Source organism: Neurospora tetrasperma (genome assembly GCF_000213175.1).
Source record: "Neurospora tetrasperma FGSC 2508 unplaced genomic scaffold NEUTE1scaffold_81, whole genome shotgun sequence".
In the NCBI taxonomy this organism is placed as follows: Eukaryota; Fungi; Ascomycota; class Sordariomycetes; order Sordariales; family Sordariaceae; genus Neurospora; species Neurospora tetrasperma.
Genome location: NW_009799179.1, coordinates 8,672,971 through 8,685,834, shown reverse-complemented (window position 1 = coordinate 8,685,834; position 12,864 = coordinate 8,672,971). Strand labels below are relative to the sequence as shown.

The window sequence follows — 12,864 nt, the reverse complement described above, 5'->3', positions numbered from 1 at the left end:
TACATGGTAATGCATCTGGTGCTCAGACGGAAAAAAGAGTGATGGTGACTAATGAGTGATCGTGCCCAGGTATCCCTTCCATCTTCGACCGAAGAACAGACAGGCGTTTCAGTATGTGCGGATGGCGGTCGATATGGTCAATGATCTGGAGCTGGATGTAGATCCTGGTGTTGATGAGCTCACTGGCCCGAGAGGTCCAAGTCCGCAAAGATTGGAGGAGATCAGAACTTATTTGGCTACGTATTATGTTGCGTCAAAGTAGGTGTCATTCACTGCCAGGCATCTCGTTACGCAGTTGTCTAACACACAATACTAGCTTCGCGACATCATGGAACCGCACACCGTCCATGTCCTTCACTAGCTATACCTCCAAATGCTGCGACGTCCTCGAGAAGTACAGCATAACTAAGGGAGATCGCATCCTCCCCTGGCTAGTTCGTCTCCAACAGCTCTGCGAAGAAACAAACGATCTACGTAAGCCGCAAAGGGGTGCGGGTGGTCTTCCACAACCAACCGAGAGCCAGATCGAGATGATCATCAAAGGCATGGAAGCCCAACTAAACGAATGGGAAGTCAAGATGCCTTCTGATCTTCAATCAATACGTACGTTTTCAGTTTCCCCTTCACTTTCCTTCCTTTCCCTTCATTCCAGCCACATTGCCTTCATAACTGACATCCACCTTACGTATTAGCCTCAATCCGCATAACAACTCTCTTCACCCGTCTCTTCCTCACAGGCGCCCCCTTACTCAAGTTGCCCTCCGTCAAGCTTCCAGGGTTAGAAAAAGACCCACCTTCCTTCCGGGTTGACGGGAGCCGGCTTCTCAACCTGATCCCCACCCTCCACCAGAACTACGAGTACTTTTTATCACTTTCGGCACACGAAATCAACGCCTTCTCCATGATCGGCTGGGGGTGTCTCATTTTGAGCACCATCTTGGGGTTCCGCATGAGTTTCCCCATCATGTTTTGTCCTGAGTGGGATGATTATGCGGCGAGGAGGGTGGTGAAGTTTGGAGGGTTTCTGGATCGGTTGTGTCGGTTGGGTACTTCTATCTCGTCAACCTCTGAAAAGATGGATAAAGATAGTAGGAATGGCCTCACCCCCGCGACGATGCCGACAACTAAGGGGATGGATGTGTTGAGTGCCAGCAAGGTTGTCTTTGCGGTATTGAACAGGAAGTTTAAGAATCGAGTTGCGAGGATGGAGGGGGCTGGAACGGGTAGAGGGAAGAATAAGGATACGAGGATGGGCGATGTTGGTGTTGTTACGGGTGTGAGTGTTTGTCCTGTCACTGGGAAGGCGGTTGGTGAGGAAGGGAATCCTCATAATCATGTTCCTTTGAAGCAGGGGGAGCATCATCAAGTACACCCTCAACAATTACCACTAACTCAGCAGCAACAGCACGACCAATATCGACACCTCCAAACATCAACACTACCAACACAGTCCACCACCACCCGCCACCACCAGCATTCCCAAAGTCAACAAGAAGTCCTAGACATCCGCATGGACCTTTCCTGCTCCATGCTCCCTCTCGAAATAGACAGCTTACAGGGACAAGCACCCATGCCTACCCTACATATCCCCTCAACAAACGTGTCCGGATGTCCAATGATGGACGGCAGTTTGGAGCCCTATTACCCCTATTGGAACGAGACGTTTGCTTTTAACTCTACATTTACTGGGCTCGGGGGAAGTCCGAGTGTGAATAGTCTTGGTAGTAGTGGTAGTGGTGGTAGTATTGATACGACAAGGAATGAGATTGCAAGTGAACAACAGATCTCGGTTGAGGGGAGTGGTAATGTGCCGCCGGGGGTAATGCCAGGGATGGGGTCGGGAACGGGTGGTATGACTATCAATATGGGGATGGGAGCAGGCATGGGAATGGGGTATAATGATCTCTGGGCTGCAATGACTATGGATTGGGCTGCTGATGGTGGTGTTGAAGATTGGACTTGAGCGGAAGTGTTTTGCTTGCACAATGACTGATGAATTGCTGGATCTCTTCCTTTTATTCTTTGTTTTCATGTTGATGGGTAATTTGTGCTCAATCTTGAACTGTCCGTGAGAGAAAATAGAGATATTGTGACGATGAGAAGAGACAGTGAAACACTTGTCCTGTGACAGGAAGCTCGAAACACGCAAGTCTAGGGAAACCAAGTACCCTCGCCTGCACACGTATCCTTACGCCCAGGTTTGTGATACCATTCACAAGCCAATCCATCCCCCAGATACCATGGATGATACCGCCTTGCTTTTGCATACCTAGGTACTCTATACGTCCCAATCTGCCCAGCCGAATTCAGAACCTATCCAAACCTACCCTACATGATTCGAACAAACTCGGAACGGATAAGCATATAACATGTGATTTTTTCTTCCCACAGGTAGCTCAACCGGGCTCAACCACTACATATCGCCGTGCCTCCTGTTGGTTTCCTTCCCCTGTGCCCGAGTCAGAGTCTGGTTGGCCGCAGTTCGCATGAGCCGGTGAAGTTTTTTTGGGGCCAGTGGGATGCGCATGTGGACTTTAGTCGACAACAGAAGATAACGCGTTTGATTCTGCGCATTGGCAGGTATGTAGAGGTGGTCTTTCTTTCTTTCTATTTTTCTTTTGTCCCTTCCACCCCTTGATTTTTTTTTAATTTTCTTTTTGTTTTTCTTTCATTCAATCTCAGTAGACTGATGGACCGCCAACAGAGTCCAACCGAGTTGAAAACGGACCTATCTACCTCTATGTACCTTCTATGTTGATGTAATTCACTCACCTTTACTACTACTCATTTGACTCCCCTCCTGAATTTTGGTATCCCCCACGGCTAAGTAGGTACGTTCCTTCTCTAACCGCGTGCCTCCACACATTGTCCCGTTGTGCCTGCCTGCCGGGATCGAATGTGAACCTCGGTCTGCAAGTTCGTGTAGCACAATGATGATTTCACCTGATTAGACAGGCGGAGTGCAGTGACGTCGGCCGGTTCCGTTGGAGGGACTCCGATGACCCCGCTTTGGTGGCTTTTAGTTTTCTTTCTCTTCAAAGCGAGGGTGGGTTGACGGGAGTTATCTGATAGATATCGAGAAAAAATGCCGTGTTGAGAGAGAGTTAAGTCAGCTTAGACCTGGAATCGGGAGGGTCCGGAGTGGTGGTAAGGGTGAAGGGGGAAGCAAGGTGCGCGTATATAGAGAGAGAGAGAGGTAGTTGATGGCTTCGTTCCACTTGGTATTCAAATTTCACCACTGAGTTGTCAACGATGGATTCACTAGATAAATAGGCGAGTAGGTAAAATCAGGCACTCAAGCACCTTCTTTCTCCATACAAAGAAAGACAATCACGACTCCATCTGTGGTGGTTAATAAGTACATAGAGGCTGGTGAGCAAAACGTAAGGCAGTGAAGCGTCATATGGTGCATTTCTTGGAGTTCCTTCCCTACCCGGACGGTCAGAGGGTATGACAGAAAGAGCAATAGTGAGATTGGGATGGGAAAGAGCGAGCAGTCCATCTCCTCGGTCGTCCCTCTTCCCTCTTCTGTCCCCTCTTAACAAACACTATTCGAAGCTGAAAGTGCCTCTAACGGACTGTTCTTTCCCGGCAAAGTATGATAGCCAAAAACACCATCAATCACGCCAATTCAACTTCAGAACTCTCTGTCGTCAAGCTTGGAGTTATAGGCTGGGCTTTTCACGTAGGTGTGACATTCTCAACGCATCTTCTTTCAGGGAACACCAGATCACACTAGCTAGGGTAGTCTATTCTAGTAATAACCCGTCATCTGTACATGTAAGTCGCCCGTCACATCGTGTAGACGGCTATGTGGGTCGTAAAAAGCCGAGGGTAGGTATCTTGTGGTCTAAGGGGAACGAATGGCTTAGGACAATTAGGACATAGTTGAAGAACCGTGAGTGGGTGGGGGAACGAGGTGATGAGTGGTTGTGTAGTAAGTGGTATGTGGACGGCTGGTGACCGGTTACTAAGTAGAGGCATGGAATAGAGAGAGAGAGTGTGTGTGTAGTGAGGGGGTTATTCTGAAAGGGTATTAGTGAGGTACTAATGTATGTCCGGAACAAAGTTTAAAGAATGCTGATGCCATGCTCACCCGCTCCGCCCGTTCACCCGTCTCACTCACTTTTCACTTGACATGAGATAGACCACACACTGCACCGACTGTAAGCTTCTTACTGCTTCACAACCTTGAGCATGTGTGTGTTAGTGTGCGGCTTATAGCGGATCTTCCAGATCTCTAGATTCGATACATTTGTGACAGGAAAGGGATCAGATGTAACTTCTGTTGTCTGGTCGGAACTCAGCATGCTTTCTTCTAGCCGACTCGTCAGCCAACAAAGTCTCTGCTGCCCCTTCCTTCCAAGTTATCCACCGTAAATAACAGCAGAAATGCTGTACATCGAGACACTGACGAAGCAAGCCTTCCAAGGGGATGCCATGGATGAACCTCGGAGCATCCAGGCTTGCAGCTGACATAGTGCGCAATCACATTTTGATGACCAGAGTTTCAGCCCATCCCATCCCATAAAATGGCACGGAACTAGTATGGCTCAACACAAGCACATCACACCATTTTTTTTGCCAGTCGGAACGCAGCGGCAAAGGAGACGCAAAGGCAGATATTAGAGTAGAGATAGACCATGGCACACAGTACACACATACACACTCAGACGACCATAAGGAAGGAGTTTCTCGGTACATGGCATGCCGACCCGACCCGAGACACAGATAGGTAGTAACCAATCCCCTCCCCCATCATTTCAATTGCATGGCCGACCAAAGCAAGGTTAAAAAATTGGACTTTGATGATTCGTCTTGTTTCTTTCTTTCTTTCCTTCCAAGGAAAGGATAAGGGGAAACAGATCTTTTGCTGTCGCTTCGTTCGGTATTCAATCAGAAAGGTCTGTCCGTTTCAGCCCAGGAGCGGGATGCTGGGGTACCTGGCCTGGCACACTGGGTGGGCGGCGTCATCTTCGCTCGCCATGCCATTCATTGGCAACGCATGGATGGCTTCTCTCAGGGACCGCTGAATGCAGTTGATCAGCGTACTCCGTGCAGCTGGGATCTTAAGCGTGATGCAGATTTATGTAGGTTACTTATTACCCCAGGCAGGCCCCGGAACACGCTACAACTTGGGGTGTAAATCATGCTGCTGGTTTTACAAGTAAAATCATAGCCAGTCTGCTGTATGTGAGAAGCGTGTATAGGTTCTGCCTTGCCAAATACGTGAGGATAAGCCGAACACCATGGCGCTTCCATCGCTTCAACGCTGACGATAGACACCGGCGGGCCCGCACTGAGGTTAGAATTTGTACGTGCCACAATGCATGGTCATGGTAGTAACTTTAACCAACAGGCTTCCATTCCGGAAAGAATTGGTCAGCATGGCTAATGAGGAGTGAGGGTTACACGGCTACCCCGTGGAGTTCTTGGGAGGCACGAAGTACTAGGTAGTTTTGTGGAATATAGATTGACGTACGGCCCTGCTAGCAAGCCGGTGACAAGTGTACCTACCTGTAGAGTTGCAAGCTTGAACCATGAATGATAGAGAGAGAGAGAGAGAGAGAGAGAAGGGGGGGGGAATCGCTCTGGCTCAAAAGGGGGGATCGGATGCATTATCTCCCACCGGCTTGAGGCATTGTACCGGGAAGCAACCCTGCGTTCCCCCATCATGTCTATTTGGAACCTGCACATTGATTAAGTGCCTTGGATCTTGAAGGAGGGAAGGGGATGGAGGGAGAGGCGGGATGGCTGCCAAGTTATGTCCTCCAGGAAGAATAGCACATTCTGCAGTGTTGCTTGCCATAGTTCAGGCCCGGCTTTCATTCTTGATTCTCAGTAGGAGCTCGGAAGGACATAGTCGTAGCTGGGTAGGAACTGAGGAGCGGGAAATTGGGAAGTGACTTCTTGGTGACAGTCCAGGCAAGGCACGCGCCAAAAGACCCAATCGCACATGATGCAAGAAACGCCGAGAGGGAACATGGCCCTGTAACGATGCACACGAGTCGAGAAGACAGGAATTTGTGCGTATGGTCATGCGGAGAGTCTGCTTTGTGTTCAAGGTGGGCGGGGAAATGGCTACGACTTATAGCAAAAGAGACTATAGCGCCAACGTGTTGGTCAGCGGAGGAAAGGTTGAGAATATGCCCAGATCTATATGAGAGTGACGATACCTTCACCGGTCTTCATATCCGACCTTCATCGAACACACCAACTTTGCTCTCACCCGCCCGCGCTTACACCTGGGAGCGTAGGAGTGAAGGGGACATAAGGGAGCTATACCCTATACAGCACCAAGGCCGTCTTTGAGAGGCCTTGGCTTTGAGGGATGGTCGAGACGATGATCATGATGAGCTTCCGCATCCTTTGCGCGCTCGCGCCGTGCCAAACGGGATGTGGCGTTTTTAATGAGCCGTCACTTGTCGAATTGAATTGCATCTCGGCCACTCTGGCGGCACAGGATTTCAAGTTTTAACGGCTCCCACACCTCTCTTCCACTGCCGTCCAGCCGTTTGCGTAATCGTACTCCTATTCAGAAATGCTCATCGTCGATCTGGCTTTGAGGAGAAGCAGATGGGAGTGAGGCTCCGAGAATTGCACAAAGACGGCAGATCCAGGGTGGCGACCACGGTTCGGCATGTCTTGACGATTCAGTTCATTGTATCCATAGAGGTAGTGGAAGTGTCCGTCGCCTGTAGCATCGAGAATCATCTGAATGTGATCAGACTTTGGATGCTCCTACCTCGCTAGGTGAGAGCTGTAGCCTTTTGAGACGAACACCCGATCGGCCGACCCGGGCCCCGTAAGTAGGTCCCCACCGAAAACTAACGTGGAACCCACCATACCTGGCCCTGGTGCCCCGTGCGCACTTGGACAGGTACAGTATCCTTTTTATGGTAGAATGCCCGTGTACTAGATTGATATTGCTTCCACTTCTAGAGGTTACGGGCACGACGGGACACAAGGGCTATTGGACTGATAGCAGGCTCCTACCTATCTTACCTGAAACAGTTGATTAATTGGCTCAGCTGTGTCTTGGCAAGAAATACTAATACCTACGTTTTACCGTCGAAGGGATGTACGCCAAGATGCGGTACTTAACTCTACAGACCTAACTACGTACACTAGTAGCTGCCACTTGGCGATGAATCTCTGACAAGCAAGAGACTCGTGATGCTCGTCCAGGATCCCCTTTCAAGTTTCAACCCTTCTCTCCATCGGATATGCCCCTCATGGGGAACATTGAACATGCCATGGTTTAACGTCCCCCCGATCCGGCCCCTCCGTCAACCCCTCCGTCAACCCTCGGCCCGTACATCATGATATTTTCTTGAAGCAAACGCAACCCAAAAGGCCCCTTGTCGGCTTCAAGCATGGTCCCTTTTGGCGCTGCCCTACGGTATCCGTACTATTGAGGCCGACTGTGATGGGCGCTGGAACTGCTGAAATGAGGATGACCCGAACCACTCGCTGTCGACAAGGTTCCTGCTGCATGGCGCTGGACCGCTGCCGCCAACATCTTCAGTCCTTCTCGACCTCTTCAGGGCATATCCTCATCACGGTATCACATACCACCCGAGGCCCCCTGCCCAGTTGTACCGCGACGCCCCGATGTCACGCTGGAGTTTCGTCGCTTCTCGTTCTCGTCAGGCACTGCATTGCGTCCGGAAGAGTGCAATAACACTGTTCCACCATCAGCGTTCCATTATCCCGTGGTCTAACTAGAGGCCTCCTTTCGTTCTCCTTCTCATATTTTTTTTTTTTTTTTCCAAAAGTTTGAAGGTGTCTTCTGAGTGAGCGTTGGGAAGGTCTTGGTTCCCAAGTTCATACGAAGCAGGTCAAAGAGCCTGCAAAATTGGAGATGGGATCGATCTCAATGCCCATTCGTTTGCCCCACTTCCGAATCCCATGGGATTGGGGGTTCTGTGTCGAGGGATCGCCTCGAAAACCATCAACGACAAAAACATTTGCTTATATAAGATTTCGCCTTTGTCCGGATCTGCCTACACAAGTCCGGTGATAACTCTTCTGAATACCGCAGCTGCCACTTTCATCACTTTCACTGAACAAAGAATGGTCGTATTCATCCGGGTTTCTGCCTCTTATATTCGCGCTAACTTGTACTCATCCAGACATCCTTCCGGGGAGGCTTTGAGCTTCGTCGAGCTGCAGCGTCCTGCATTTGTGCATGCACGCCATCGCTGGGAACCACACTTTGGACGTTGCAGGCCACCCTGTTGCGGCCACTGGTGGCCAGTCGAAGACCGAGAAACCCGCCCGAGCCCATCACCCATCCCCGGGCCCCATCCCCCCATCTGGGCCTCAGGCTCCCCCTTGCCCTGCGTGTCCTTGGCTTATGGCCCATGTCTCCACCACGCGGGCACTAACTCGCTAGTGTATCAAGAACAGCCAATGATGTGACGGGGACGCTTGCCTTATTTAAAATATCACGTCGAGCCCACGAGTCCTGCGTACCTTGAGCATGAGTACCTCTACGTTTGAGGTGATATATAATTCTATTCCATATTGTCGCGTCTCTTCTCAAGTTCCTCTCTCAAGTCGCGCTCATCGTGACACTCGATACAACTTATGGGTTGGTCGTGCGTATGATTGTTGTTGGTTGAATCTTGCCCGGACTTGAACGACACTGTTTCTCTGCAATCGACAGGTACAAATTGGAGTCGCGTTCGTGCTGTGCTGAAACCGGCCTAGCTCAGGTACTTTGTAAGGAGTGCCGGTAGCCAACGCAAACTGTGTCTTCCACTTTGGTCGAGGCTGCTTGGCCGCTTGGCTGCCCACGGGCGCCGCGTTTACCACAAAGAAAATCAGCTGTGACTGTTGGTAGCCTCGCGCGCTCCAATTCAACATGTAACCCATCCTTTTTGGCGGATTATACTGTACATAGTGTATAGCTCCGACTTCACTTGGTGGTGTAGTGTAAGCCGCGGGCGGGGGGCCGAAAGGCTAAAAGCACACAGAACCTGAATCTGGGAAGCTTCCCATTGAACGATCAAGTCACAAGTGGGGATCCCGAAAGACCAAAAAGTCAAAAATGCAGGATGCGTTCAGTCGCCAAAAGAAACCAATCAGCATCGCGTGCAGAGTACGTAGCACCAGAAGCCAAAAGCTCACCTCCTAGAAAAATCCTTGGGTCCAGGTCCAGATCGCGCCTGCCCACTCTTGGAGTCCCGTCATCCCCTTCCCTCCAGTCCCGTCTCGTTCACCTGCACTTCCACTTTTTCTTCTCATCCCGGCCATTCTGGCACGCTCACCCAGACATCACCCACACTCACCCCCGGACCTGTCTCGTCGACGCCCGCACTCGCACTCTCGCACACACACACAACTGACTGATGGTTCGCTCCCCCTTTGCCCATTTGCGACAGGTCACTCCATCCTCCACAAAGCTCCAGGTCTCCCCCATCCCACACCACCTATCACCCAGACTCTGAACTTTCCTTCTCCTCCAACCCCAGGCCAACTTTTTTTTTTTTTTTTTTTGTTCCTCCCTCCACCATCTGCACACTTACACCCACTCATTCACCACCTAGTCCTCCAGCAAAACTGCCGTATTTCTGTCGCTTTGCACTTACCTCGCTACCTCGTACCTTTTTGCAAACGCAGGCATCAGAGGCAACATTCGTTTCCTCCATTCAGCACAACGAGAAACGAGCTGCCACCGAGCAACCACAAGCACCAGTTACTACCGCCCAATACCATACAAGAGCGAGCAATAAGCAGACAACTGCGCACCCCTCATCGTCACTATCATAACAACGAACCCTCACACAAAGCTCTCACCTTGGCTGGGTATCCTGTCGCGTCTTGGTAAATAACCTACAGGTATGCTTGATTCCACCCTAGGCCTGGCCCCGTCGCCTCTTTGTCCTGTCCTCATCCTTACTGCCCACCTATCCCGGCCCCCCCCTGCTGCCGAACGAACACTGCACGCAAATACCTAGCACCTAGCACTTCCTTCAATCTCTCAAGCGAGCGAGTCACAGCACACACACATATTTTAAGAGGGTGGTGTACGCGTGCCTACAAACTGGATTCCAGCACGGTACCTGACACGCTCGACGTAGCCAGGTATCCTACTCTCCACAAAATCGCCGTCGCATCCACTCTGCGAAACCCAATTCCTCCACTGCCAACCTGCCGACGGCTCGTCGCCCGTTCGATCAATCACGTCCGATCGTCGCCCCAGTCCGACTCCGTTCTATTTGTAGCGACTCCAACCTGTACATGCACCAAACGCACCGCGAGGCATGAACGGGGATCATCGTCAGAACGTGAACGCTCCGGGCGCAACCTCCTCCGTCACTGTTAACGCCAACTCTTTCGCTTCCCTGGCCTCCAACCGCGCGAGCCCTTTCTCGTCCACTGCGACAACCAACACAATGGCCGCTCCATCCTACCTACCGCGGCCTTCCGCCGCTCAGGCTGCCCAGGCCTTCAACAGTAGACAAGGCATGACCTCTCCAGTCGGCTACTACACACCTGGCAAGCCCTTCGATCGCGAAGCTGCCAAGTCTGTCGGAACCCCGTTTGCCACGACGCCCTCCCCAACCTATTCTGTCGCCCGCATTCGCAAGTTGCCCGCCAATTTCACCGAAGACCAGCTGCGCCTCATGATGGCCCTCTCCAAGGATCTCGTCAAAGCTGAACTGCTGCCCGCCGATATGTCGGACGATGCTGGTTTCCGTACCGCAATTCTCACATTCAAAACCTTGGAGGGCGCGCAAGAGACAAGGCAACTCCTGAATGGCAAGACAAACATGACCAAGGACGCCGAAATGATTGTTGAGATCATTCAGTCCGATTCCGCTGCCTCGAGCGCCAGATTTTCGATTGACACATCTGTCTCCGCTGCGACATCGGCAGTCACTTCGCCCACAGCGCTGACGGCGCCCTCCTCGAGACAAGTGTCGCGCTTCAATGGCACATTCCAATCTCTTGACCGAATGTCGCCGCCCCTTAATACTGCGTACGGGTCCACCGAGTTGGGCAGCCCCGAAGCCACTGCGCACTACCAGAACCTGTTCTCGGCTCAATCGCCTATTGGAAACTATCTTACAGATGGTAGTCGCGCGACCGGCAAGACCTTGATCAACAACGATTCCGCAGATGATGACGAAACGGGCGAAATTCTCAAGGAGATCGGCGGCTTTGCTGAAGGCGGCCCCCAGCAACGTCGCTCCACCTCATCTCAGCTTCCCATCACGCGTATGGCAAACTTGTCGCTAAACACATCGGTTCCCACGACTATGCCGCAATCAATGTCGCACTATTCCCAGTCAAGCATGGGGGCTATGGGAGCGCATTCTGCTACCATGTCGCCTACCAACATGATGGGCGGGCCCGTCCCAATGATGCCCCATGCTCAGCCGTATCGGCAACACCCACCTGCGAACCCCGCGGACATGAACCCTCCTTGCAATACTCTCTATGTCGGCAATCTGCCCATCGACACCTCCGAGGAAGAGCTCAAGGCCGTTTTTTCAAAGGTGCGGGGATACAAGCGCCTTTGCTACAGGACCAAGCACAATGGACCCATGTGCTTTGTTGAGTTCGAGGACGTCTCTTTTGCCACCAAGGCCCTAAACGAGCTCTATGGTCATACACTCAGCAACAGCAGGAAGGGCGGCATGCGACTGAGTTTCTCAAAGAATCCCTTGGGAGTCCGCACGGGTCAGGCGCCTGGCCAGAATGGCCCTGGGCCTATGAACGGCATGAACGGTTTTCCCCACGGTCCCAGCACTGGCTTCACAACCGCAAATGGACCTCCTCCAGGCTTGTCTGCCCCTCCTGGTTTGGGTATGAACAGGTCGCTGTACTCGGGGTCACCTAACATGCTGAACAACGGGCACAATCCGTATACCCCGCCCCCGTTCCCCACAACTCAGAGCCCTTGGGCTTCGAGCTTCAACGGCTCTTCACAGCTGAACGGCAACTCTCAGGCGCAATTTCCGGCTTACATGATGGGAAGATGATAATACGCATAAGAACCGGGCGTCCTTACCCTCCGAATGGCATTTTCGGATCTCTTCGTTAATTCCGATTTGTTGTCCATGTTCTTCTGCGTATTTCAAGAAAGGGATATTTCACGTTTTGGATTCTTACTGCACTTACACATCTTTTCTTCTTTGCCTCGCGCTGATCAATTGGACAAAAAAGACGACATGGACATGGGGTGTTGATTGGAGCTGGTAGGCGATGTTTGAGGCACAGTGGTTACGGCTTGCATACGGCTGGCATCTTCGACATGGCATGCATTGGCGCATGGTGCGTGTGGACACATGAATGGTGTTTTTCTACATGGACACGATTTCCCTCTTAATTTAACGTCGTTGGTTTTCTTTTTTTCTTTTTTTTCTTTTCTTTTCTTTTTGCGTTTCACCCAACACGTTGGAGTCGTAGAGGATTCTCTTTTCCCAGAATTCCCCTTGTGCTTCCCCGGTCTCCTTTTTGGCTTTTGTTCAGGGCGAGCGTCTCATGGCCTTCGACCATGGTTCAAGAGCTGTTTTCGTGGCCACACCAGCGTGCGTGGAGTCTAGGGATTGGCATCGGCCTTCGGCGTCACGATCGGTTTATCATCAGCATCCAGGGGAGAGAAATAAGCATGGGCGACTTGGACCCAAGAGGTCCGTAGGAGTTATTGTTATTTGACTTGTGGTGTATCGCAACACATACAACTACACTGGCATTCATGCAGGCGGCTTGCGGTGCAAGAAAATATATACACAGTGGTGCAGTCTTTCCAAACAATCAGTCCAACCACCTTTGTGTATCTACGGCAGCCCTCACACGCGGCGAAAGGAATTCAACCCCGGATCGTTTGACATTATATGGCAAAGGACT

At 51.4% G+C, this 12,864-nt stretch overlaps 2 protein-coding genes across 2 annotated transcripts in view; both read left to right on the top strand.

Annotated features, from left to right (window-relative positions):
- The window catches only part of NEUTE1DRAFT_74201 (uncharacterized protein), a gene marked incomplete at both ends in the record, with an annotated part of 4,378 nt that extends 2,279 nt beyond the window's left edge, over positions 1-2,099 (top strand). Inside the window, 3 exons of the mRNA XM_009858819.1 lie at positions 317-603; positions 693-1,276; positions 1,400-2,099. Coding sequence (XP_009857121.1) covers positions 317-603; positions 693-1,276; positions 1,400-1,963 — 1,435 coding nt within the window. The remainder of the gene's footprint in view (positions 1-316; positions 604-692; positions 1,277-1,399) is intronic.
- A 7,901-nt stretch (positions 2,100-10,000) lies between these two features.
- On the top strand, positions 10,001-11,996 carry NEUTE1DRAFT_92899 (uncharacterized protein; the record flags this gene model as incomplete). Its single annotated transcript, XM_009858818.1, has 2 exons — positions 10,001-10,192; positions 10,293-11,996. One exon carries the CDS (start codon positions 10,404-10,406, stop codon positions 11,994-11,996), a length of 1,593 nt encoding a protein of 530 aa, XP_009857120.1.
- Positions 11,997-12,864: the final 868 nt, after the last annotated feature.